The following is a 23,523-nucleotide window of genomic DNA, read 5'->3' as shown; positions in this document are numbered from 1 at the left end:
AAAAACATTTTAAAGAAATACTTCAGTTGAAATCCACTGAAGTATATGTGCTGTTCACTTGAAAACTTTAGAAAACAATTCTTTCATCCTGAGCTAGTACTGGATTATAAATAAACTCAATCACTGTGTTTGATACGGCATCAAAACCACACAGTATGGCAGAAGAACACAAGACAGAGACTAAGCCAAAGTGAAACAGTCTGTCCACTGAGATAAGCTGCAAAGGTCCCTCAACACCCTTTATCAGATCATGGCTGCACCTCTGCCTCTAGGATCCTCTCACAGGTTCCACCAACAGTTTCTAAGGACAGCGGCCTCGTTTAGGATCAGTTCCTGCTTCTCTTACTTCCTCCCTTCTCATCTCTTGCTCTGTCTGTTACTTTGTAGATAGGTGTTGTTACATAGCCCAGTTCTCAGACCCGGGGCTTTTTAACTTTACCTTTTAAGTATTGGCTTATAGGCACACGCCAGGTCCAACCCCAGATTTTGATTTTCATTATGACAGGACACTGAGTAATGCAGGCATTAATTTCAAGTAAGGCGAGAAAGTCATTTTAAATCGAGGTTTTCCAACAAATAAACTGCAAAGAAGAAAGCTGAAGGAAGAAATCTACTGCATAGGACGTGGGAACTGCAGTGTGTGGGGACCTAACTGGATCCGGATTCGAGAGAACCGAAACATCCTGTAACAAAAGCCCTTCTATATTCATGAAGCAATTGAATATTTCATAGCATTAAGGATCGTAAGTGGGTTTTTTTTTGTTGTTTTGTTTTTGCAGCTGGAACACTGACATGGTTTTTAAAAGAAATTCTTGAAGGTGCGGATAGGTGTTGATGCAATAATATTCTGTTGGGGACTTGCTTCCATACAGTGCAGAAAAGGGGTCAGGGTGAAGTGACGTCAGCAGGAGCTGGGGATAGTTAAAGCTGGGTGTTGGGTGCAGGGGTTCATTATTCAATTCTACTCTGGTATAAGTTCAAAATTTCCATAATGAGAAGTTAAAAAAAGAACCAGCCAGCCATCCATAAGTGGCTGCTCTGATTGAAGGCTGCCTGTCCCTGCGTCAGTTCATGGAAAATCATGTGCTGCTCCTTTGTTAATTCGTAGAACAGTGTCAGATGCCACCGTGTCCCTTCTTAAGACTGTACCTGAAGCAGTATGCTTCATTACTAAAACCCACTTCATTATTTTGGCACGAATACCCTTCAGAATGGTTTCCATGTGTGTCAGGGGGTTAGCCTATCATTTGAAGGTACACTCAAAGTTATAGGCCAGCAACCAGGAGCTGAGTATTGATACAGCAGCAATGGTGTCCTTTAGCCAGCACCAACCCTGTGAAGGGCAGCAGAAAGTTCCACGCAGTATAGAAGATTATGTACTCTATAAATGCAAATGTCTGCCCCTGGAAGCTGCTGTCCCAGTCAGAAGTGGATGGCCGCAGACTAAACATCTCAGTGGATTCATACAATGAGCTAATGATATGCTTTCTCTGACCACAGGGGTGAGATGCTATCATGACACAATTCTGTGTTTTCTTTGGGAGACATTTTGGGCCTTAATGGATGGATAGATAGATAACAGATAGGTAGATAGATAGATGATTCCTTAACACGAAGAAAGTGTATAGAGCAAACTGATGAGCCATAAGCACTGGCCACAGCACGTCAAGCTGAAACAGGGAATTCTGATTCTCCTCTAAGCCAGTGGAACAGCACTTCTCCTCAGGAGTGAGCTAGCCATCAGACTGAGGGGATGCTAGGGGAGCTGAACCGAGAAGTGCTTTCTTCAAAAACGACACAGACTTGGTGCATGGGATTGAGTCCGGTCTATCCAGAAATTATAAAATGAGACTATACTCAGGCCAGTGGGGTTGGCTGGCCTCAAAAGCTGCTTGGAATTCCTTATTTAAACAGCTTCTCTGATTAGCCTCATTAGTTCATTAGCACAGTTTGTTTCCGACGTCCGGTCATCTTACTCAGCTTCATCGCCACCAGCCTCTCTGATCTTGACCTTCAGCCTAACTTCCAGGGGTTTAGATGAGGAGAAACAAAGGTAGAGAGAGAAAGAAGCAGAAAGCACATCATGCCATTCCTCACCCCAAGGCTTCCCCCTGTGAGGGCAACTGGTTTCTAGTACCCCAAATCCCCGAAGATCGAAGATCGGTCTGCCTAAGGTCTCAGTAGAGCCAGGCTGGGAGGGGAAGAGAGTCGCCCAGTGGAGAAACTGTTCTTTATGTCACTGCTAAGAAACAGCTCATGCAGAGGTTTAAAGCGTCTTTGAACTTGGGGTGATTGAGAAGTAACCACTTGAGCCAGGTCTGCTGATTAGAGAGGACTTAGGAAAGGGGAAGAGGGTCGAAAGGACATCTCTAAGTAGGAAACAGGACTTGGTGACTCATTTGGAATAAGTGGGGGAGAGAGGGAGAGGGAGGGAGGGCAGGAGGGAGGGAGACGGGGTGTGTGTGTTCTTTTCAGTGTTCTGGATTGAACTGTATTCCTCAAAAAGATGAATTCAAGGCCCCATCCCTTGTTCCCGTGACTATGACTCTACTTGGTAATAGGGTGTTTGCAGGTGCAAACGAATTAGACAGGCCACTCTGCATTGGGGTGGTTCTTAACCCGAAGGAGGGGTGTCTTTTTGTGAAGAGAGACCATGACCAACACCCACAGGGGACAGGCCATGTGGAGGGAGGCAGAGGCCACAGTGAGGCGTCTTTTCTGAGAGCCTTCCAAGGAAGCACGGCTCTGCTGACACCTTGATTTTGAAGGCTTGGCCTCCAAAACTGTGAAAGAATCAATCCTCACTGTTTTCGATAGTTTGTAACAACAACCCTTAGAAAGAAACTGACAGCAAAAGAGAGGGAAACGGGCCAGTTCCCCAGTGCAAGTGACAGGTAAGGGAGGTAGGAGTCCCCAGAATGAGGTAGAGCTAAGAAAAAAAGTTCTTTTTAGGTTATGAACAGCCTTAAACAAAAACAAACAACAAACAAACAATAAAATGACCTATTACTATATATCTGTACTGTTTTTTAGTTTTAAAAGAAATGATGAGCTTTTGCCAGGGCTGCTGCTGCATCCATTGTGGCTCAGGATGACCTTGTGGTCATTGAGTGCCTGGTGCCCTCCCTCACCAGGACAGAACCTCTTCAACATGATCTGGCTGTGCTCCTGACCAGCTTGGTGAGATGAATGGTCAACCCGTCCTTCCGCTTACCTGTACGAACCCCGTACTTTAGAGTGTCTCTGCAATCGACCAGGATCTGCTCCAGAGACTCAGGGTGGTCGGACAGCTCCAGATTAAAGCCCTCCATGCCTTCCAGCAACTGGTGTGGGTGGTGGAAGTCCAGCACCTTGGTGGAGCGGTCAAAAGTCTTGCGGACGTAGTTGAGGAGGATGTCCACCACCTCCAGCAGGAACTGCACTGTTTGTTCCTCCCCATTCTTAGCTGGAAGCAGATCTAGGCAAAGAAGGGAAGCCAGAGAGTGAGTACCACCTCCCTCACACCTGTGTTTCGCGGGTCAGCCTCTAGAGGGGCTCAGTTGCTTTCTAGGACATGGATCTGCACCCATCTTTGGATACCCAGTCCCCAGAAGGATGCCCTTCTGCCCACACAAAAACATTTGATGCATTCTGAGCGCTTTGCACACTTCCAGATAGTCAGGATCGCTCATATGGGGGAGGAGCGGCGTGCTTAGAGAAACCTTGAGCGGCTGACCCTGGCAGCTGTCCATCTGCTGAATGGACACCTGGGAGGAACACGATGTAAAGTACTTCTGTTAGCCTCCCCGGGACCAGGTGTCCCTGTGCATCTGGTTCGTATTAATGATTTGCTTGATCTGTGGGTAGCAGAAGGTGGGGCTGCTGTGAATATGGGCTCTAGAAGGTGACGGAGGGGACCATTGTCTTTCTGTTGGTGTCATCCTTTGGGGACTGGATTTTTTTTTTTAGGTATCTGGAGATGACTTGGGCTCTCAGCTCTACAGGGTTAGAAAGAGGGGTGAGCAGGAAAAGGAAGAGCCATTGGGGCCCCTGCGTGAAGTTTCCAGGCTAGCACAAGGGCAGCTTGTGTGGCCAGCCACAGCATGGCTGTCTCAAGAGGTTTAATGAAGCTGTGGCTTCTGTGGGTCTGTGGGAGCTGAGGGAAGGGAAGAGTACCTATGAGCTTCTGAGGAGGACCTGGTAAAGCACCTCCCAAGGCCTTCATTTCAGAGGCAGCAGGACCTAACAAAAGACCTTTGGAGGGAAAATGAGTCTCCCGTCTTTGGTCATGAGGCCCAGATACACAGCTTCCCACAGAGCGGGTTGGGTGTTTGGCAGTCGGTAATCTTGGAGGATAAATGCTATTAAGAGAATCATTCAGTTTTCTGATGGTAAGATGCCTTTAGGCTCTGAGATTCTGTGAGTCCCTGTTTGTCTCTGGGAGTGTCTTTAGAACTGAATGATTCACCGACTTCCCTCACCTACCTTTCAAAACAGCAGGGACCTGGACAATAGGGAAGGAGGGGGTCTGTCCCACCACAAAGGTCAGAAAAATGGTTTTGTGAGGGTTCATAGAGTAATGAAAGAAGTAAAATTTCAGGGGGGCGGGAATCAGGACCCTCAAATGAGGCACAGCTAGGTGGGGCTGTGGAGGGACCACCTTGAGCAAACAGGTTGGAGAAGTCGGTCTCTGTGCGCCTGAAGCGGGCACCCTGGTCACTGTTTTCACAGGAAAGCAGGTTCTTGGAGGACTGCCTCTCCCTGAAGGCGCTCACAAGGCGACTCTTCTCTTCCAGGCTATTGGTCCTTTGCAAGAAGCCTAAAGCACAAGAAGGTAGGTCAGAGAGACTAGGAACTACCCAGCTACCAAAGGCCGGCCGCCCGACCCAGCTAACCCTCCGAGCAGGGCTCTCGCTTTTGCCGAGAAGAGAAGCCACTGAGTGTCTGTGGCTTATATACGGTGACTCTGTGACTCTGCACTGCTTGCCTTCAGGCGGGGAGGGGCTGTGTCAAGTGGCATCAGTGGCACCGACCCAGTCATGCAAGAGAGAAGAACAGCAAGTGAGCCCCATCTCCTCCTCTCTGAACGTGACAACAAACTGAATTAAGTTGAAAGGACAGCTTCCACTCCAGTAAACCGCCCCAGGACGGGGTTTGGAAGGAAGGGACCCAGAGAGGATGCTGACCACACTGGGTGTGTGGGCTGTGAAAGCAGTGGGATGACAGCTGAGGGAGCAGGGTGAAGACCAACAGAAGACGGAAGGGAGAGGGCAGCAGAGGGAGGAGGGTGAGGGCATCGGAGGGAGGAGGGCAAGGACAGCAGAGGGAGGAGGGTGAGGGCAGCAGAGGGAGCTGGTTGGAGCAGCAGAGGGAGGAGGGTGAGGGCATCGGAGGGAGGAGGGCAAGGACAGCAGAGGGAGGAGGGTGAAGACCAACAGAAGACGGAAGGGAGAGGGCAGCGGAGGGAGGAGGGTGAGGGCAGCAGAGGGAGGAGGGTGAGGGCAGCAGAGGGAGGAGGGTGAGGGCAGCGGAGGGAGGAGGGTGAGGGCAGCAGAGAGAGGAGGGTGAAGACCAACAGAAGACGGAAGGGAGAGGGCAGCGGAGGGAGGAGGGTGAGGGCAGCGGAGGGAGGAGGGTGAGGGCAGCGGAGGGAGGAGAGTGAGGGCAGCAGAGGGAGGAGGGTGAGGGCAGCAGAGGGAGGAGGGTGAGGGCAGCAGGAGGAAAGATAAGGTCCTGGAAGTTAAGGAAGATGTGGTTTTCTGGCAGCAGGTAAATATAGGTATGATACTTTTGACTCAAATATGCAGATCAGCCTTTCCTGAACCACCGGCCTCCACTGATAAAAGTATTAGAGACAAGACAAGAAAGCCTGAATGTCTTCCAGCCTTGACAAAGGCTTAGCTAACTCTAAGTACTTATGGGCCGCTTGTGGAAGAGCAGCTTGTTATTTATTTGGAATGAGACAGATGACGTGAGACCAAGCTCCCATCCTCCAGAAGCTTCAGTCTGGCAGCAGCCCCCTGCCCCTGTTACAGTACTGACAGGAAGCTATCCAAGAAGCATACTGAAATGAACTCTGAACTCAGGCTGGGGTTCACAGCACCCCATCACTTCCCCTAAGAAGGAGAAGAAAACCCACCTACCCATGGTACACAGTGCAAATACCCCCAGCAGCACTCCAGGGAGCGGGGTTGAACCCAACAGACTGGAGTGCCTGCCAACCTGGAGCATGCCCCCCCCCACCCCGATCAAGCGCTGTACCCTGCTCTCAAAGCTGTCTTGGCAGAAACCGAGATCCTTGAGACATAATTAAGAGTTCAGAGCCAGGAGGCAGCGCTCTTTCACTAGAGGGCTGTAGGGTCCTGTTTTCTGGCATGGTTTCCTGTTGTCAAGAACAACTGTTATAGAGTATGTCTGAAACCAAATCCACGTGGCTCAATCAAGGGCGGTCCTGCCCGTCTGAGGCCCACTCTGTAGTCTCTATCATCTGGTTCAAGCTCCTCTTGGCTCAGAGAGGCTCTGCGAGGATCTACTTGCTTCTCCAGGAATGGTGTGGTGGAGGATGATATAAGATGGAGGATGAAATTAAGTGGAGGACGATCCTGAGGTGAATGCTTTAACAATGGTCTAATAAGAGGTCCTGGCTAGGGGTCCCTGAAACTGCCAGAAGCACCCTATATTCTCTCTTGCTCTGTTCCCCAGTCACCACATAGTGCTGGCCTGTGAGTAGCTGGAGCAGGGAGAGAGCTACTCACCCTTGGTTGGTTCAAGTTATAGATGGCCGTCCACCCACCCTCAGCTGAAGATGAGCAGCATCCTGAGAGGACTCCCCCCTCTGGCCTTGTGTGTGTTCTGCATTCTCATCCCCCAACTCAATGGCCAGGGCCCCAGTGAGCTGTGTAGAAACAGGGAGCACCAGGCTCCAGATGGTTGCTTGCAAGGGAAACTCCAAGCTGGCTGTGTGGCATAAAGACACATGGTCACTGGCACAGGGGATGCTGAAAACCAGCACCAAGCCACTTGGGGAAAGGAGCGCCTTTTTGATCTTTCTGGGCACACGACATCTTAGCAGATCTTCTACAGTGTTCACAAGAAACCAGAGATATGGGGTGCTGGAGGTATCTCTTTAAAACAGGCTATTGGTTAAAAACTTAAAACATGGGTGGAGGGACTGTCTGGGCAGCAAGCTTTGGACCTCTCCAGAGACAAGTGATGGGCGCCCTGGGGACGGGCAGAGCCGGAGCTTAGGCTTGCTTGCCTAAGCCTATCTAGGTCACCCCTCCATGCCTGCAGCCACCCTCCAGCTCTTGGCAGGACCTTGGGTTTCTTCCATCTGATTACTCTCCCAGGGGTTCTGCCTCTAGAGCTGAGGGTATGACTAGGGACACTGTGGCCAGCCTTGCAGATTCCTTCCCTGGAATAAGAAGGAGGGGGGGCATGGTGGGGTGTGGGGGTGTGGGTGAGAGCTGAATCTTAGCAAAGCATGCAGCCGCTGAGGGGACCATCCAGGGTGATGGTTTGAAGGTACAAAGAGACTATTAGATCTTTGGCTGTCTGTTGGTGTTAGGTCAAGAGGGTGCAAACCTCCAGGTGTGAAAAGGTGTGGGATGAAGGGAGTCTGGGAACCGGCTGGAGTGGGGGCTGTGGATTCGGGGTCAACACCAGCTGACCGAGTGCACTCTACTTCCGCTAGCTTAAAATGCAAAGAGTTGACCCGAAGTCAGTGAACGAACTGAGTCCTTACACTGTTTTTGTGTTCTCTCAGTGACAGGCCTGGTGGGAAGTCCTGAGGCCTCCAAAGGCACAGCATTTTAGTAAAGGGTGATTTTTCCCACAGCACTGTCCTCTGCGCCCATCTGTCTCTCACTCAGGCTGCAACTTCTCCCAAAGTGTGTGTGTGTGTGTGTGTGTGTGTGTGTGTGTGTGTGTGTGTGTGTGTGTGGTGTGTGTGTACAGAGAGGAATCTCTTTAAGGATGACAGTCCCTACCCGCCATGCCCCAAACCTCTCCTTGGTGGCATCGGTTTTCAGAGGAGACAAGAATAACAACTTAGAGCCTGGACTCAGGTCTCAGTCAAGCCCCAACTTTATCCTGGCCTCTTTCCCTTTCAGGACATCAGGCCTGTCTCCAACAGGAGCACTTGCACCTCATCTTCCAAGGACCAGTGGCAAGAGCAGGAGGCGGCAGGCAGGGTAGAGACCGTGCCTTTATGCCCTAGCTCCCACAGGGAGCCCTAAGACAAAAAGTGGCTTCACCTGGAACCCGTCCCTACGCGCATCACACGGCCCAGGCAGACCCAAGGGGTCTTTTCCGTTCTGCTTGCCTCCGGGTTGCCAGTGACGGCAGCAGAAGGCTAGAGCCACGGCGCCAAAAGGGACCAGGCGGGAAACGGGCCATTAAGCCAGGAATGGCTGGGTGGGAGTGGGAAGGGGCTATTAATAGAACAAAGCTCTGGGCTGTTGACTGCCCCAGCGTAGAGACCGCTTCTGGTGTTGCCCACCACTTTTGCGTAGTGGGGACTGGGTCTCATCTCCGAGCCGCCGGGTCCTAAGGCCGCGGGGCTGGGCTTTTCCTACCGAGGCGCTAGGTCTCGTTTTCAACGGAGCTCGTTTTCACCCCAGAGATGCAAGGAGGACGATGCGCGGCCAAACGTGGAAGGTCGCCGCCGATGTCCAAAGGCCCTAAATAACCACTCTTCCCCATAGGGAGGGGGAGTTGGAGAGGCGGGAGGGTCAGGCCTAGACAGCACCCACTCCCCTCGGGGTCCCTGAGCTCCCTAGGCTGGGGGGCGGAGCCGCTCGGCTGCTATCTCGCTCGCAGCAGCTGACGGATGACGGGCTCTTTAATAAGCCCCTCGTTAATCTTCCCCCGCCTCTCCACCCCCTGCCCGGGGACACCCGTATTTTCTGGTCCGATAAGGCTAGAGAATTTTAGACGGTGAAATGTAGTCAGTAAAGCAACTCCTCATTGTTCAGCCGGAGCCACTCAGCTGTGTCCCTTCGAACAAATCTCGTTTTTTTTTTTTTTTCTTTAAAAAAAAAAATTACAACCCTTGGGCGTTTTCATTTCAGACCCTCTCGTTCCTTTTCCTCCCCCCCACTCAGATCTGTTTTCCTTCCCTGCTGGCAAATCGTGCCAGACAACCGCCCCCCCCCCCAGCGTCCTCTCCTTCCCTGAAGCTCCCCTCCCACACCTGCCCCCCCTCTTCCTTTCTTTCTGCGGCCGTCGAAGACCTGCCGGGCAAACCGTCCGGCCCACACTGCCCGCACTTCCCCTAGACAGGCCACCCAGGGCTGCAAGCAATCCTTTTCCTTTCTTGGGCCCCCGAGGCCTCAGAAACGAAATTTGAATCACGGTGACAAGTCGGTGCAAACCCCTCGAGCTGGGGAGGTCACTTTCAACTGGGGAGAGAGGATGGACTGGGCAACCACGGAGGGTCAGTAGCAGCCTTGATAAACATTGCGCCTTTGGTCTGCTTGGCCGGAAAATCAGACCAGTTGGCAATTTTTATGCAATTTTTACAGACTCGAGGGCAGAATGCAATAGTCCAAGCAGCCCGCAGCCGGCGGGGACAGCCTGGCTGCCGCTTGGGGGTGCTGTATCCTCTCTTCCAAGGCCTTATTGGGTGAAACGAGTCCCCGTATCTGAGCATTTTCTGGTTATTGGGTCTCCAAAAGAAAAAAACCTCTCCCGCGCCCAGGGCCAGGGCCTCCAAAGGACCGCCTCCACTGGGCGCTGAGACTGTAAAGCAGTCAGAAGACCAGGTCCAAGGGCCAGAGTCCCCCACCGGCCAGACACTCCTGCAAACCCACTGGTACGTTTGTCGCTCCACTCTGAGGAGACCCCCCTCCCCCAGGGGCCTGTTCACTTACCACAGATCTTCAGGCCCAGTTTTCTGGTGCATCCATGGGCTACGCCACACCAAGTATCATATGCTAGGGGCAGAGACAGGGAAAAGAATTAGCCAGGTGCAGGCCGGAGAGAACCGGGTAGAGGGCAATGGTTTTGACGCGGGCTGTGGAGGTCCTCTCCAGCGCACCGCACGAAAAGCTCTGTTTTGGAAGAACAAGCAGCTCCCTGCATCTTTGGTTCACAGACAGAGCTCCCAGCTCTCATCAGGCTTCTGCCTGCTGCTGCCTTCAGGTACTGAACTGTGTTTTAGAGAAGTGAGGCTCATGGACCCCACCCACAAGCGTCTCCACCAGGGCAGACGCTAAACACACACACACACACACACACACACACACACACACACACACACACACACACACACACACACACACCCCTGGCGCTCGTGTGGCTCAGCACCCACCCGCCAGGCCTAACCCCAGGACTCAGTCCTCCGACTTGAAGGGGACCACACAGCAGCTCCGACAGGGAACACAGAGGCATCTGGGACCCAAACGTCTCATAATTTCTTGGCGGGTCTCCAGCCGAGTGGCAGCTTAAAATAAACTGGCATGAAATGGGGTCGCGGAAGAGTTCAGGAATTAATTGGGTGAAAAATAGTATTTGACTAGATGATCGGACTCGCATGGCTGCTCCAGTCAGACTGAGGAGTAGAGAAGACAATGGAGGGCCAGTCGTTCCTGTCCCCTGTCCCCTCAGCCCACCCCTAACCCCCTTCGCAACCTGCCCCTCATTAACCCTTCCTTCCGACTCCCGGAGTCTGGAGCAGGCGGATGCGTGCACCTCTCCTCCGGGTCTGAACCGCGCTCAGGTGTTAACTCCCAGCAAAGAATGCGAAGAGGCAGCCTCCTGCCCCAGACGCCTTGGTGCAGGGTGGGCCCAAGGAGAAATCCCCTCCCCTTCCCTCGGAGCAAGGCGCCGCCCATCCCCCACCCCACCCGGGCCCACTCCTCCAGCGGCGCACGAGTGTTGGCTGTGATAAGCAGAGTGACATCCATTAAACCCCAGGCACAACAGAGCCCCAGCGGGGAGAAGAAACGGCCTGACGTCGTGAGACAGTATGTCACAGATGGAATTCCACTGACAGACAGGAAATCGGTGCAACCATGGCAAACCCCTCATAATAGCACCCTACTTCCTCCCCGTATCTGTGATTTCTCTTTAAACGCCCGCCCGTCTCATCGAACCATCAAAACAACCCACGAAACCCTCAGGAGTGTGGGTCTAAGACTCGGGTGACAAAAACATTTCAGGTCAGAGAGGTTAGAGTTTCCCAAGGTCACTTGGCCTGAGGGTGACGTTTCAGAAACATTCCAGTTTGTTTATCCCCCCCCCCTCAAGTTAGGCGTTATTAAAAACAAGAAAACAGGAAGGGAGAGAGGTAGATGAGAACCCCTTTGTTGGGGCAGGAGTTGAGAACACCTTTTCTGATAGGCGCGAGAGCTCCTGCTTGCTGGAACAAGGTGTGTGTGTAAGGTGTGTGCCGGAGCAGAACGGACGCCTTCCAGAGGGTCCAGCCGAGGCTAAGACCCGCAGCAAGCTGGGGGTGTGTCTTCCGGGGAGGGCGAAAAGTGGACCGGGAGTGGGGTCCGCGCTCCCGGGCTCCCCAGTTAAGGTTAGGGTGTTCCTAGAGAAGGGCATTCTCCCCGGCGGGGGTCCTTAGATCTCTGGCCTCCATTTAGGTAGTTTCCGGAGGCGCCAAGCCGCGTGTGGACTCAGACCATCGCCTCGCCTTTGCCGAGGCTGGACATTTGAGGACTAGGGCGATCTGGCGGGATGTAGGATGCAGGTAGGGGTGCCTAGTGTGGAGGGTTGCCCCCAACCCTGCAGGAGAGGGAATGAAAGCGTGCGCCGTGGGGAGGACTGGAAAAACAATCTATGCAGGCCCGGGCAAGGGACAAAAGGGGCGCAGGCCTCGAGTTCTGCCAGGCCGGCTCCCACCGCTGGCTCCGCCGCCGCCAACGCCTGGCTCACGTGCCGCCGGCGCTGACGATTCTCGGGAGCCCCGCTTTGTTGTGTGTGCAATTGTAGCCTGCCTGCGTGCAGGAAGAGGGGGCTGCTGAGGGAACTGCAAAGTGGCCTGAAGAATTAGGGCCTCCTGCCCCAGAGTCTGCACCAAGAGACTGTAGGGGGGGCTTTCCTGCCTTCTGCTTGCCGCTTGCGTGGATGGGAACAATTGTTTTCACAGGCTTAAAAAAAAAAACGCAGCAAAAACGCACTGTCGACCACCCGGACCTCCCTCAGCTCCTTCCCTGTAGAGATTCTGGGGCCAAAGCTGTCTGGAGCTGATTGATTTGTGGGAGAGGGGTGGGGAAAGACTTCACCCCAATATGGAAAAAAGACAAGCAAATCTCGCGTCTCTGCTCCTCTATATGGAGTCAGAAAGTCAGTCTGATTCAGAGACAGATTGAGTGAGGAAGCATAAATGCCCCCCTTCATCTCCTTTCCCTGATTTCTCCAAGACTTGTCACCTGCTGGCAGGTCTCTCCAGCAGGAGAAAGCAGAGGGGTGCTTTTGCCTCCCAGCTTGGCAAGCCGTTTCTCCTCCTAGTTAGCCCCCCAACATCTTGCCACTCCGGCTGATGCCTAATACCCCTCCCCTCGCCCTTTTTGTCTCTAAGATGTAATTAATTGAATCTCAAGCAGTTTTTGTGCACCTTTCACGCCCCTGGCTTCGCCCTCACTCGTCAATAGCTAGACACAAATTTGGAGCAATTAGGGACCCTGAGTTTTCTAAAAGCTGCAATTAACGTCGAAATTTCCCCTGATTATGGACTGTGAGTACAGCGCCGGGGGCGGGGGAAGGGAGAGGAGAGGAAGAGGTCAGGTCTTAGCTCAAAGCTACAGCAAAAAAAACCCTGTTCTCTCTGGGACTCCGGGTTCCTCACACCGCCCCCCTGTTCTGACCCCTGTTGTCCCAGCAGACAAAAAACACCACCACCACGCCTTGCGCGCCGCTACCCGCCGCTGAGACCCTAAGGATCTAGCCCTCCGGGCCCCTGTGAAGTCCTCGCTCTTCGGTAACCTCATGTCCCTGGCAGCCAAATGACCTCTAAGCAGGAACCTGGGATAGGGCCCCGTTTGTTTCCCAGCCTCCATCATTTCCACCCTCTCCTTTCTCAGCCTCCCGCGGTCCCAGCGCCCCCACCCTCGCTGCAGTCCATTTAATAGGAAACTAGGGCAGGACCTACTTGTAGGGCGCAGGTTGGTAGTATTAGGATCCGCTCCCGCGTTCGAGGAGGTTGCAGAGGAAGGAGTGGAAGATGCCATCAGCTCGGTGGTCCCGGGGTCTCTACTGTTCAAGGGTCCCCTGCGTGTTGGGCGCAGGAACAGGCTGCAAATAGAAAGGAGAGCTGTGCTGGGCAGAGCTTCTGGGTCCAGCGGCCGGGGTCACAGAAGTCTCGGAGACAGAAGGGAGACCAAGGGCAGCGAGCTGGCTAGGTCCCGGTGCGCGGTTGGTGGGAGGGGGTGGGGAGGCGCTCGCTAGCTCCGAGACTGGGGCGCAGGCACAGTAGCCCAGAGCGACTCTCAAGTCTGGAGGCTCAACGGGGTGACCCCAGAGAGCTAAGGGGCTCCAGAGGCGGGTGCAGGACGCAGGGGGATGGGGTGGGGACAGGGCTAGGAGCACTCTTCGAGTGAATTCCAGCCAAGCCCAGACAAACCCCATTGGGCTCCCAGCAGCTTGGCGGACCCGCAGACAAGGGGAGGGCGCGCAGGGCGGGTACGTCTGGTTCGGTGTCTGGTTCCCGTTGTTGTGTCTGGCTAATTCCTTGGAAAGAAGGAAGCTGACAGCGCCGGGGACAGGGACTTTGGTGAGACAAGGTGAGAGGGAAAAGGGATTCATGTTTTTGTTTTTGTTTTTTTCATTTTTCCCCCTAGGACTTGACCCACTAGGAACCAGTCACCTTGCACTCCAGACAGCCAAAAGGCAGCGGGTCGGAACCTTGCTGGTCGGCTTCTTGTCACAACCACCTCGTTTCTAGCTATATCGAAGCCTAGGGCAAGGCTGAGTCCCAGATTCCCTGTTTCTACTCTTCCTAGTCCCCAGAGTTCGTCTCACTGAGCCAGAGAAGGTGGCGGAGGGTAGAAAGGAGACCGTCACCTGGGAGGCGAACTTGCGCCCAGGGCGCTAGACACCTCGGATAGAGCTAAGTGCTCTACTTGGTGCTTGCTTGCGGACAGAGAGTGGGAGAGAGGGAGAGAAAGGAGAGAGGGAAGAGGAGAGAGAGAGAGAGAGAGAGAGAGAGAGAGAGAGAGAGAGAGAGAGAGAGAGAGAGAGAGAGAGAGAGAGAGAGAGAGCGCTAATCTGGGTACATCTAAGACCCCGCAGAGCGCAGCCCACCAGCCGCCGCTTGCACGTCGTCCCCCGGGCTGGGCATCTGTCCCCGCGCGCGCGCTCTCGAAGCTCGGCGGGCGGCGGTGGAAGGCGGGTGCCGGGGAAGTAACAGGTTATCTCTCCTCGCACCTTCTGCCGCCGCTACCCAGGCGCGGATCCGAGAGCCGCGAGCTCCGATCCCCGAAGCGCAAAGGGAAAATGGCTCTGGTGTCACTTCGGCTCCCGTGTGTCCTCCGGAAGAAACCACTGATAATGATTGCAAGAGTGAGGAGGGCCGGGGGGCGGGGGACGCCAAAAGACAGCTGCGACTGGACTGGCGGGAAGCACTAGGCTGTGGAAGGTGGGCGACAGGCGCAGAGTCGGGGTGGGGTGGGATAGGGCTTGACAAGAAGCCGCAGGCTGGGAGGACCGGGTTGAATAACCAAGGCTGGGCGCTGCCAAGTCCCGGCGATCCCGTATTTACCCACCTTGGTTGGGCGATCGCGAGCTGGACCCTCCCGCGGCTCCTCGGCGAAGCGTCCCCGGCTTGTCTCGGCTCAGCCACAGGAGTACGTGCCGGGTGTCACCCCGGGGCTGCTTCCTCGCTTGCACGATCGCTGGTCCGGCACGCGAGAGCCTGGAGAAGACAGAGATCCGGAGAGGCGGCCGCTGGGCTTGGGGGAGGCGGGGGCGGAGTAGGGAGGCGGGGACCCGCTCGGCGGGGGGAATCACGAGGCCGCTGCTCGCGGGGGCAGCTCGTCCGCGGAGCGGTGGGGCTCCTTTGCAGGTGTCTGACCGCCTCCGGAGCTTTACAGGGCGATCATAAATCCAGCTCACGGGTTTTCGATCGGGGGGGGGGGGACGAAGTCCTATGAGTAATCCAGAATGTAATCAGCACGCTCTATTAAAAAAAAATTTTTTTTTGAGATAGGCAATGTTGGGTGAGAGCAGGGAAAAATATAATCCCTACGAAGAATTCTGTTTCAGTGGGTGCTTCCTCGCTTCTTTCCCCCCCCTCCCCCCTTCCCGTCTCTTGGAGAAGACTAGTGTCTTTGCTGATGCTGGTCGGCTGGAGCTAAGAAATGAGCGGCGATTAAGAAGAGGCCAGCATCACCTTAATCCCTTTCCTGTGATGGCCCAGGATCCACCACCCTCCACAGGGTTTTCTATGGGTGGTGTCCTGGGGGGGGGGCACTCTACTGAGTCAGGGTTGCTGTAAAGGCAAACAGACAGAGACAAGGAGACCACCCAGGCCATGGAGTTTCCTCACTCCAGCCTCTTCACCCTGTTAGAGGCATCACCACCTTCGAACACAGCTACCTAGTACCACCAGAGGAAAAGGACCCCATCTCTCTTTCTCTGAGCCATCCCCCCCCGCGCCTCCCTTGAGGAAGGGAGAAGAAATCTTCGTGATTGATCATGTCTGAAGGTTAATAACACGCACGAGTGCCACTCCACACGCCTGGGGAACTCGAGCGTGGAGGTGGCTCCGGGAAGGCAGGACAGAGCACACTCCTCGCCTTGGCCCGCTCTCCTCACTTCTTTTCAATTTCACGGCGTTTAAAGATTCTCTCTTAGCAGTATTTAAGCACCTTGCTGAGCGGGGTGAAGTCCCCCTGCACCCCCACCCCGGCAGGAAAAGGCGGTAACTGAAAAACTTCCACCAGAGGGCGCCAAACGCCCAGGGACCCTGCGCTGGCTGCGTTTTCCCTGGTGCGCCCCGGCCAACACCTGGAGATGCTCGCCCAGCTCTTCACTCGCTGCCCTCTTCGCGCCTCCCTGCAGCTACCTCCTGGCTCCACCTTTTCTTTCCCTCCGTTCCTTATTCTTTGGGGAGGGGGGTGCAAAACAAACTTGATCTTTGGGTCTGTCCGGGTGATGGGGAGTACTCCGTTGATCGCTTTACTCGTTTTCATAGCGATTTCCTTCACATTGCAGTGCAGCAGGCAGGGTTTATTTACGCGCACGTCTGGGTCCTCGATGGTTTACCCAAGACCCGTCTCTTTTCTGTGACTGTCTTATCGATTTTCATCACCAAGCAACGGAAACATTAAAAAAAAAATTGTATAAATTACCGAAATTTCCGTGAGGGAGCTGGAAGAGTCAGGACTGGGAAGATATGGTGTGTTCAACAAAAGAGACTGAAATCGCGTTGCTCCTGCTACCAAAGAAAACACGGCTGCTTTCTCTCCGCCTCACAAAAAAAGCCCCCGCACTTTTTAAAGACAAAAAGCACCCAAAGGGTGGGCTGAGCCATAACCGAAGTCCCGCCGCGTTACAGCTCCCGGTTAGGTAGGTGTGTGTGTGTGTGTGTGTGTGTGTGTGTGTGTGTGTGTGTGTGTGTGTGTGTGTGTGTTTCACGAGGGAAATGTCCCTTCAAACTGCGCACTTCATGGCTTTTCGGAATATCTTGAAACTGTTTACGAGGAGGTGAACTCGGAGTTTCTTCCACGCCCCCTTCTCTGGCCTTCGTTAAAGATGTAGTGACATCAGCTAGGAAGCTGGGTGCCACTGCTTAGTCACTCAAGACCCCCTGGGCCAAAGGGAGGAAGCCACCAATCCTCCTGACCCTAAATACCTAGAGTTCTGCTGGGATGCCGGCCTCCCTCTGTCCCCTTACCCTTCCTCCAAGACTCCCTGCAAAGGAACATGCCTTCGCTTCACCTGTGGCCGCAGATGGAGACATTTTCAACCATGTCTGTCTTTGACCACAAAATTCAAAAGAGCTCACTCGTAGGGCTTTGGCAAAAACAACCATGTTGGAAACAAAAGAATATTTTACAACAATAGTTATCGCAAATTAAACCAGGCTGGGCCCATCTTCGAGGTGGTCCCCCCTTCTTCCTCTGCTCTCTCCTTTGTGATGGGGAGGATGAGAAGGAAGGCTTGTCTTGAGTTTAAAAGCATATGAACAGTAGTCATCAGTTGAACGGATGCTAGCGACCTTTGGGGTTCTATTATCTTTGCGCTCATGAAGGTGGTATCCCGGTGAGCCAGGGGGAAAGGTAGACTGAGAGACTCACGATTGAGTTGATCTCTGATTTTCTCCTGCTCCAACTCAAGACTCTCGGGCTCAGCGGGGTATTAAAAACAGAGGGCCCGGAAATCCGCTCAGTACTGGTACATCGAGTTTTGAGGCGAGGAACAGCCTTCAGCACCGAGGACAGCGCCACTCGTTCAGGGCTTGGCTGGGTATTCATTCACTGCAAGTGCTCGGCCAACCCCATGCCTCTGCCCCAGGCTGGGCCCCACCTTCTTCGCTCCTGGAAGTTACTGTTGTTTATTTTGCCTGGCAGGGGATTGTGCAGCGGAGCGTTTCGCCCACTCCTTCTCCTCCTAAGAATTTGGACGGATGGTAGCTGTCCTTGTCATTTGGCTTTTCAGAAACAATATTTGGACTATTTTTATTTGTGGTTTTCATTCTTTTTATCTTCATACTCCCAGAGGGTGATGCTTAGAAGAATGGGGATGAAAAAAAAAAAAAAAAGACTTCCTCTCTAGGGACTTGAACCGGTGGTGAGGGGTGGCCTGGAAGGGTGTGGTGTCCGGCCAGCTGTTTCGTTTGTATTTTGAACTACGAATTAGCGCTTTGAAGAAATGGGAAAGCAACGCTCTAAGGCTCAAAAGGGCAGGGAATGCCTTCGGCGGCTGCGTTCTTTCTCCCTCCTCCGGGCGTGGGGGGTGGCCGGCAGGCTACTCACCTTACTCTGTCTACCAAGGACGACGTCCCCTAGGTCAACAGTGACAGACACTGACATTCTCCGCCCACAGTGCCCTTTCCCCGGGACATTTAAAGATACTCAGAACGCGTTTGGGGCCCTGGCTTTTTTACAGAAAGGGGAGAAAAAAAAAAAAACCAGGTGGGAGGAGCGTTGGGAAAGAGGTTCCCCAACCCGCTTCCGGGGAGTCCCCCGCCCCCCCTCACCCCTTTTGCTTAAAATATTTTCTGTCAAGGTGAGTAGATAAGACGTCAACTGACTTTTGACGCACTTCGCATAATTAGCTTCCAAGAACGGCAATTTAGAGCCGTGATTTTGGGTTCATTTTAGCTGGGTCATAAAGGGTCTATTTGAAGTATTTAAATTATGATTTTAAAAAAAGAGTAAGAGTGGAAAAGGAGAAATGGCCTCCTTGCTCGCGTTTAAACGTGTCTCCCAGGAGAACGAGGGAGGCGGTTTTAAGTCGGACCGCAGGTCCCCTCGCTCTGTGTCCGTACTTTAAAGGTCGATCCCTGACTCTTTCTGGACTTTCTTTGGAGGGCCCTAACGCACACCCCATCCTAACAGAGAACTGCACTGGTCCCTGGCAGGCTGTGGAAGGGTTAAAGGGGGGCGGGGAGGAAGAGCTCCAGCTGGGCCGAGTCTAGAAATCGCAATGGTTTCTTGTGGAGAGCTGGAGTCTTCAGATAATTGTCATGTGACTGTTCCCCTTTGATAGTCCGAGGCGGCTGAAAACACTCGGGCACAAACCGAGCAGGGAGATTTGCATTTTGTGTGCATCCAGAAACGCCCAGTTCTCGCCACCCCGAGCACGAACGCAGTGACCAGCAGGGGGCGGTAGATTACAATTCCTGAGAACAACAGCACCCCCGCCCCCCCTCACACACACACAAACACAGCTGGTCTTCAAGGAAGCCTGCCGGGCAGGTTCCATTTCGTATGCCTACGCCGTTTATTATTTTATTTTATTTTTTACAAAACAGAACCTTTTTAAACGCTGAGAAATGCCCCAGATGTGACCTCAAACACCCAGGCTCGTGTGTCCCTTTGATGAAAGGGGACAGGCAGCATGGCATCCGTTTCTTTTCCTTGCCGCTGTATCCCAAAGGTGCCTTAAGGAATCCTTTGATTGTAAGCTAGGAACAGCTTTGCGGCAAGATAGCACAGAGCTCACAGACCTGGATCCAGATGTGTCAGAGGGAATTCTATCGCAAAACTGAATTAGGGAAAGAGTACAACTAAGTCATATTTTTATCCATCTCTTTTTCGGTTTAAAATACCAGGTATTTAATCTCTATTTCCTGACTTACGTGTCTGGTACTGTTTTTAAGAAGATTCTGGAGTGTTCTGATTTGGTCAGGGAGAATCTGGTTACTTAATCTTGTGGAGTCAGGTCTGGCTCCTTCCCAGGCATTGACCAGTACTCAAGGAAAGAAAACTGGAGCCTTAATGGGGGGACTCATTCCAACTCACAAAGCTGTCAGTGGTGTTATTTGTTTTTTTACTATTTTGGGGGGCTGCCACCCAGCTCCCCCCCAAAAAAATCACACACAGAGGCTTATTAATTATCAATGCCCAGAATAGTTTGGACTGTTTCTAGCCAGGTTTTATTAACTTAAACTGTGCCGTCTATCTTTGGCCTTGGGACTTTTACCTTTCTCTGTTCCTGTACACCTTTTCTTTCCTTCTTACTCTGTGTCTGGCTGTGTAGGTGAGTGGCTGGCCTCTGATGTCCTCCTCCATCCCTCTTGCTCTTCTTCTCCCAGATTTCTCCTATTTATTCTCTCTGCATGCCAGCCCCGCCTAGCCTTTCTCCTGCCTTGCTATTGCCAATTCTTTATTAGCCCATCAGGTGTTTCAGACAGGCACAGTAACACAGCTTCACCGAGTTAAACAAATGCAACGTAAACAAAAGTAACATACATTAAAGTAATATTCTACAGCATGTCAGTTCATTTTTAAATTACTTTCATTTTACGTGCATTGATGTTTGTCTTGTGTATGCCTGTGTGAGGGTGCTGGGTCCCTTGGAACTGAAGTTAGACAGTTGTAAGATGCCATGTGGGTGCTGGGAATTGAACCCAGGTCCCTCTGGAAGAGCAGTCAGTGCACTTAACCACTGAGCCATCTCTCCAGCCCCTGTCAGTCCATTTTATGTGAAGGGATTATATTGAACAGTTCAGTGGGCTTGCCCCGATCATGCTGTAGGCTTTCCTCACATAGTGAGGGCAGATCCATCGTAGTTCCAGGTGCAAGACCGTAGTCCTGCTTTCTTTGACGGGGTGAGCCAGGGATCCTCTAGATCCATTTAAGCATCTTTCCCCCCTCAAGACAGGGTTTCTCTGTGTAGACCTGGCTGTCCTGGAATTCACTCTGTAGACCAGGCTGGCCTCAAACTCACAGAGATCTGCCTGCCTCTGTCTCCTGAGTGCTGGGATTAAAGGTGTGTGCCGCCACCATTCTGCTGAACTGAAAAATTTTAACAGCTGGTAAATGTAAGGATTAAATGGGAATCATTATCTTCTTACTGGGGTTATAGACTTATTTCAACTCTACAGGTAAGTCCCAGAGTGGGAGGAGCCTTCAAAGTTCCTCACCTCTCTGCCCTCTCCTTCATGTTGAGTTTGGCCATGTGATTTGGTTTAGATGTTGGTATGAAACTGATTTTCAAACTCATGAGTTTTGGGGTGATGTGCTATGTATGCATCAGTATCATGGCTACAGCAGATCGTTATCGTCTTTTACCCTGAGAAGGTTAAGGGGAGCCGTGATGGAATTCAGGGAATTTTGGCATCTCTTGAGACAGGAAGAAGATTCAAGCCTCCCTGAGAGTGTTGGCTAGAGGTCAATTGTTATCGAAATTTCTCAAAGAAAATGTTAATTTCATGGCAAATCTTTATCAACTCAACTTAACATTTTTGCATTTTAAAATGACTAAAGCTAGGCTGCTCATGTTCCAGGGGATGACCCTACACCCTGGCACATACAAAGTGGATTCAGTGGATTTAAAAGAGTGCAGGTGGATAGGAAGGAAAAGTGGTGCCTGGGAGGATTGGAGGAGTCGGAGGGAAGAGAATGGGGAGGTAGATTTAATCAAAATGCATTCTATTCATGTATGTAATTCTTAAACTAAACACAATGGCTGAAGCGGCCAGGCCGGAGCAGTGAGGCTGCCTATGGAGTTGTGGGTCCCTCCCCCTCCATCAGAGGGCAGCTGGAGCAGACGCAGTGTCCAAGGGGGTTGGACAGAACCTCCTGTTGACTCCACAGTTCCCGAGTGCAGCAGGGCTATGAAGGATTTTGTTGCCGCTGCCCTTGGAGAACAGGGCAAGCTCAACCCCAGTCATCTTCACGGTAGGGGGAGGAGCCACTTGGGAGAGTCTCCAAAACCTCGTGGTGACCGCGCCCACCTCTGCTCACACTGCTCAAGCCTGAGCAGAGAAACTGATGCCCCCCTGCCCCATCCCCGCAGACGATTTTGAATGACTGAAGGAGACTGTGAAGCCAGTAGCGGACAAGTCAAAGAGACTTCGTCTCACTTGCGGGAAGGACCGAAGACTTCATGGAAGCCGCCAAGCTTCGGGAGTCTCTGCTTCGTTGGCAGCAGTTTCGAATGCCCGGAAAGGACTCCAGGCGTCTTCGCTTTCACCACAACAACTTCTGATGATCCTCGGGTCGTTCTGCCCGCGGTGATAACAGGATGTCCCCGGGAGGTCCTCAATCTAGGCAGGGAGGACCACCTCCTTCACCCACGCCAGCTGGGGTGGGTGGGTTGAGAATGTCCACTCCAGACTGCATGGCTAAGCAGAAAGGTTGTGGTTAGTAGAAGTTATACAAGTAGCCCTCTCTCATTCTTCTCTGGGTAGGTGGGAGGTATGACACAGTGATCTGGGCCTCATCCAGTGCATTGTTTACCTTGTGTAGCCTACACCCCCCACCACCACTGCCCTTGGTGTTTTTCACTGTCTATAGTCTTTATCTCGGGTGGGTCATTGTCTTAGTCAGGGTTTCTATTGCTGTGAAGAGATACTGTGACCAAGGCAACTCTTATAAAGGAAAACATTCAATTGGGGTGGCTTACATTTTCAGAGGTTCAGTCTGTTATCATCATGGTGATGTAGTGGCGTGCAGGCAGACACGGTGCTGGAGAAGGAGCTGTGTCCTAGTCTTAGCACCTCCACAGGCAACAGGAAATGGCTGTGTTACTGGACATAGCTGGAGCATAGGAGACCTCAAAGCCCGCCCCCCCTGTAACACACTTCCTCCAACAAGGCCACGCCTCCTTATAGAGCCACTCCCTATGAGCTAGTGGGGGCTAATGACATTCAAACTACCATAGTCAGATTGGAGCTGGTAACTGGAGGGATGGATGGACAACTCTTTTTGTTTTGTTTTGTTTGTTTTTTGAGACAGGGTTTCTCTGTGTAGCTCTGGAGCCTGAGTTCCGGAAGGCTAGCTGTAAGGAGCTATATAGCACTGAGAGCAGCAGGTCCCCAAATCCTTAGCCCAGAGGTGTCACACCAGCGGCTGGGGGCTGGGCCATCGCACTTAAAGCCCAGAGCCAAAGACTTCTAGACCCCAACACCAGAAGCTTAGAGACACCACGCTGAGGAGAGTGCTCTTTGTAGCTTCCATCAGAATGGAGCAAAAGATCCCTCAGCTGATTGGTAATAGAATTCCAGGATTGCCTACTGGAAGTGAGTGTTTACAGGAGGGTGTTTAGAGACCTGTGTTTCTGTCTCTCTGTCCCTCCGTCTTTCTATTAGCATGACTAGGAGAAGTAGCAGTCTATATATTACAAAAGATTTATTTTAATGTGTATGAATGTTTTGCCTACATGTATGTATATGTACCACAGGCATGTCTGATGCCCACAGGGGTCAGAATAGGGCATTTGATCTCATGGAACTGGAGTTACAGGCAGTTGTGAGCCGCCATGTGGGTGCTGGGAATGGAACCCGGGCCTCTTGTAAGAGCAGCCAGTGATCCTAACTGTTGAGCGGTCTCTCCAGCCCCGTTTGTCTTCCTGTGTGTTTTAAGGATTCCCATTTAATAATTCCCATATGTCCTCTGCTTTATACCTGAGACAACTTAAGGCCAGACAGGTTCCAGGGCTTAGCAGACCACATGCTGGGGTGGTGGGAAGGCGGTTCTCTCACTTCCTGCATCCCCAGTGCCCTGTGCTCTGCTCTGTGACGCCTCCCGGTTCTGCCCCTAATAACACTTTGACCTGGAAAAAAGCCATTCTCTGAGGGGGTCTGTAAGAAGAGGATTGGGGTTCCGAAGAATCCAGACCAGGCTTCATTCATATGAAATAGTGTTATATTTTTATATCTCTTCTCATGCTGTGATTGTTATGTTCTCCAAGTCCTGGTGGGGTCTTAAAGGGAAGTTAAGTTTCATCTGGAGAGAAAGCAAAAAAAATAACGTTGAAATCAATCAGACTTGAAGTTCACACTTTTTAAAAAACCTCTTTTTAGCATATTTACTTCATTTTTTTTTTTGTGTGTGTATGTGTGTACCAGAGGATGCCCATGTTACAGTACACACATAAAGATCAGGTGACAGAGGACAATTTTTTTCTTTGGGACAGGGTCTCTCC

The 23,523-nt window shown here is 52.3% G+C and overlaps 1 protein-coding gene across 2 annotated transcripts in view; it reads right to left on the bottom strand.

Moving 5' to 3' along the window:
* Gad1 (glutamate decarboxylase 1) overlaps positions 1-14,841 on the bottom strand; it is a 38,330-nt gene extending 23,489 nt beyond the window's left edge. Inside the window, exons 1-5 of one of the 2 annotated variants that reach the window (XM_006972405.4) lie at positions 14,691-14,841; positions 13,079-13,221; positions 9,852-9,914; positions 4,640-4,798; positions 3,215-3,457 (exon numbers count right to left, since the gene is read on the bottom strand). In XM_006972405.4, the coding sequence (XP_006972467.1) occupies positions 3,215-3,457; positions 4,640-4,798; positions 9,852-9,914; positions 13,079-13,157 (544 nt within the window). In that variant the 5' untranslated portion in view covers positions 13,158-13,221; positions 14,691-14,841. Of the gene's footprint in view, positions 1-3,214; positions 3,458-4,639; positions 4,799-9,851; positions 9,915-13,078; positions 13,222-14,352; positions 14,446-14,690 lie in introns of those variants that run through there. The other variant, XM_015987764.3, reaches the window with a different exon arrangement.
* Between the last annotated feature and the right edge of the window lie 8,682 nt (positions 14,842-23,523).

The sequence above is a fragment of the Peromyscus maniculatus genome, chromosome 4 (genome assembly GCF_049852395.1).
Source record: "Peromyscus maniculatus bairdii isolate BWxNUB_F1_BW_parent chromosome 4, HU_Pman_BW_mat_3.1, whole genome shotgun sequence".
Classification (NCBI taxonomy): domain Eukaryota; kingdom Metazoa; phylum Chordata; class Mammalia; order Rodentia; family Cricetidae; genus Peromyscus; species Peromyscus maniculatus.
This window is presented reverse-complemented; position numbering and strand designations above follow the sequence as displayed.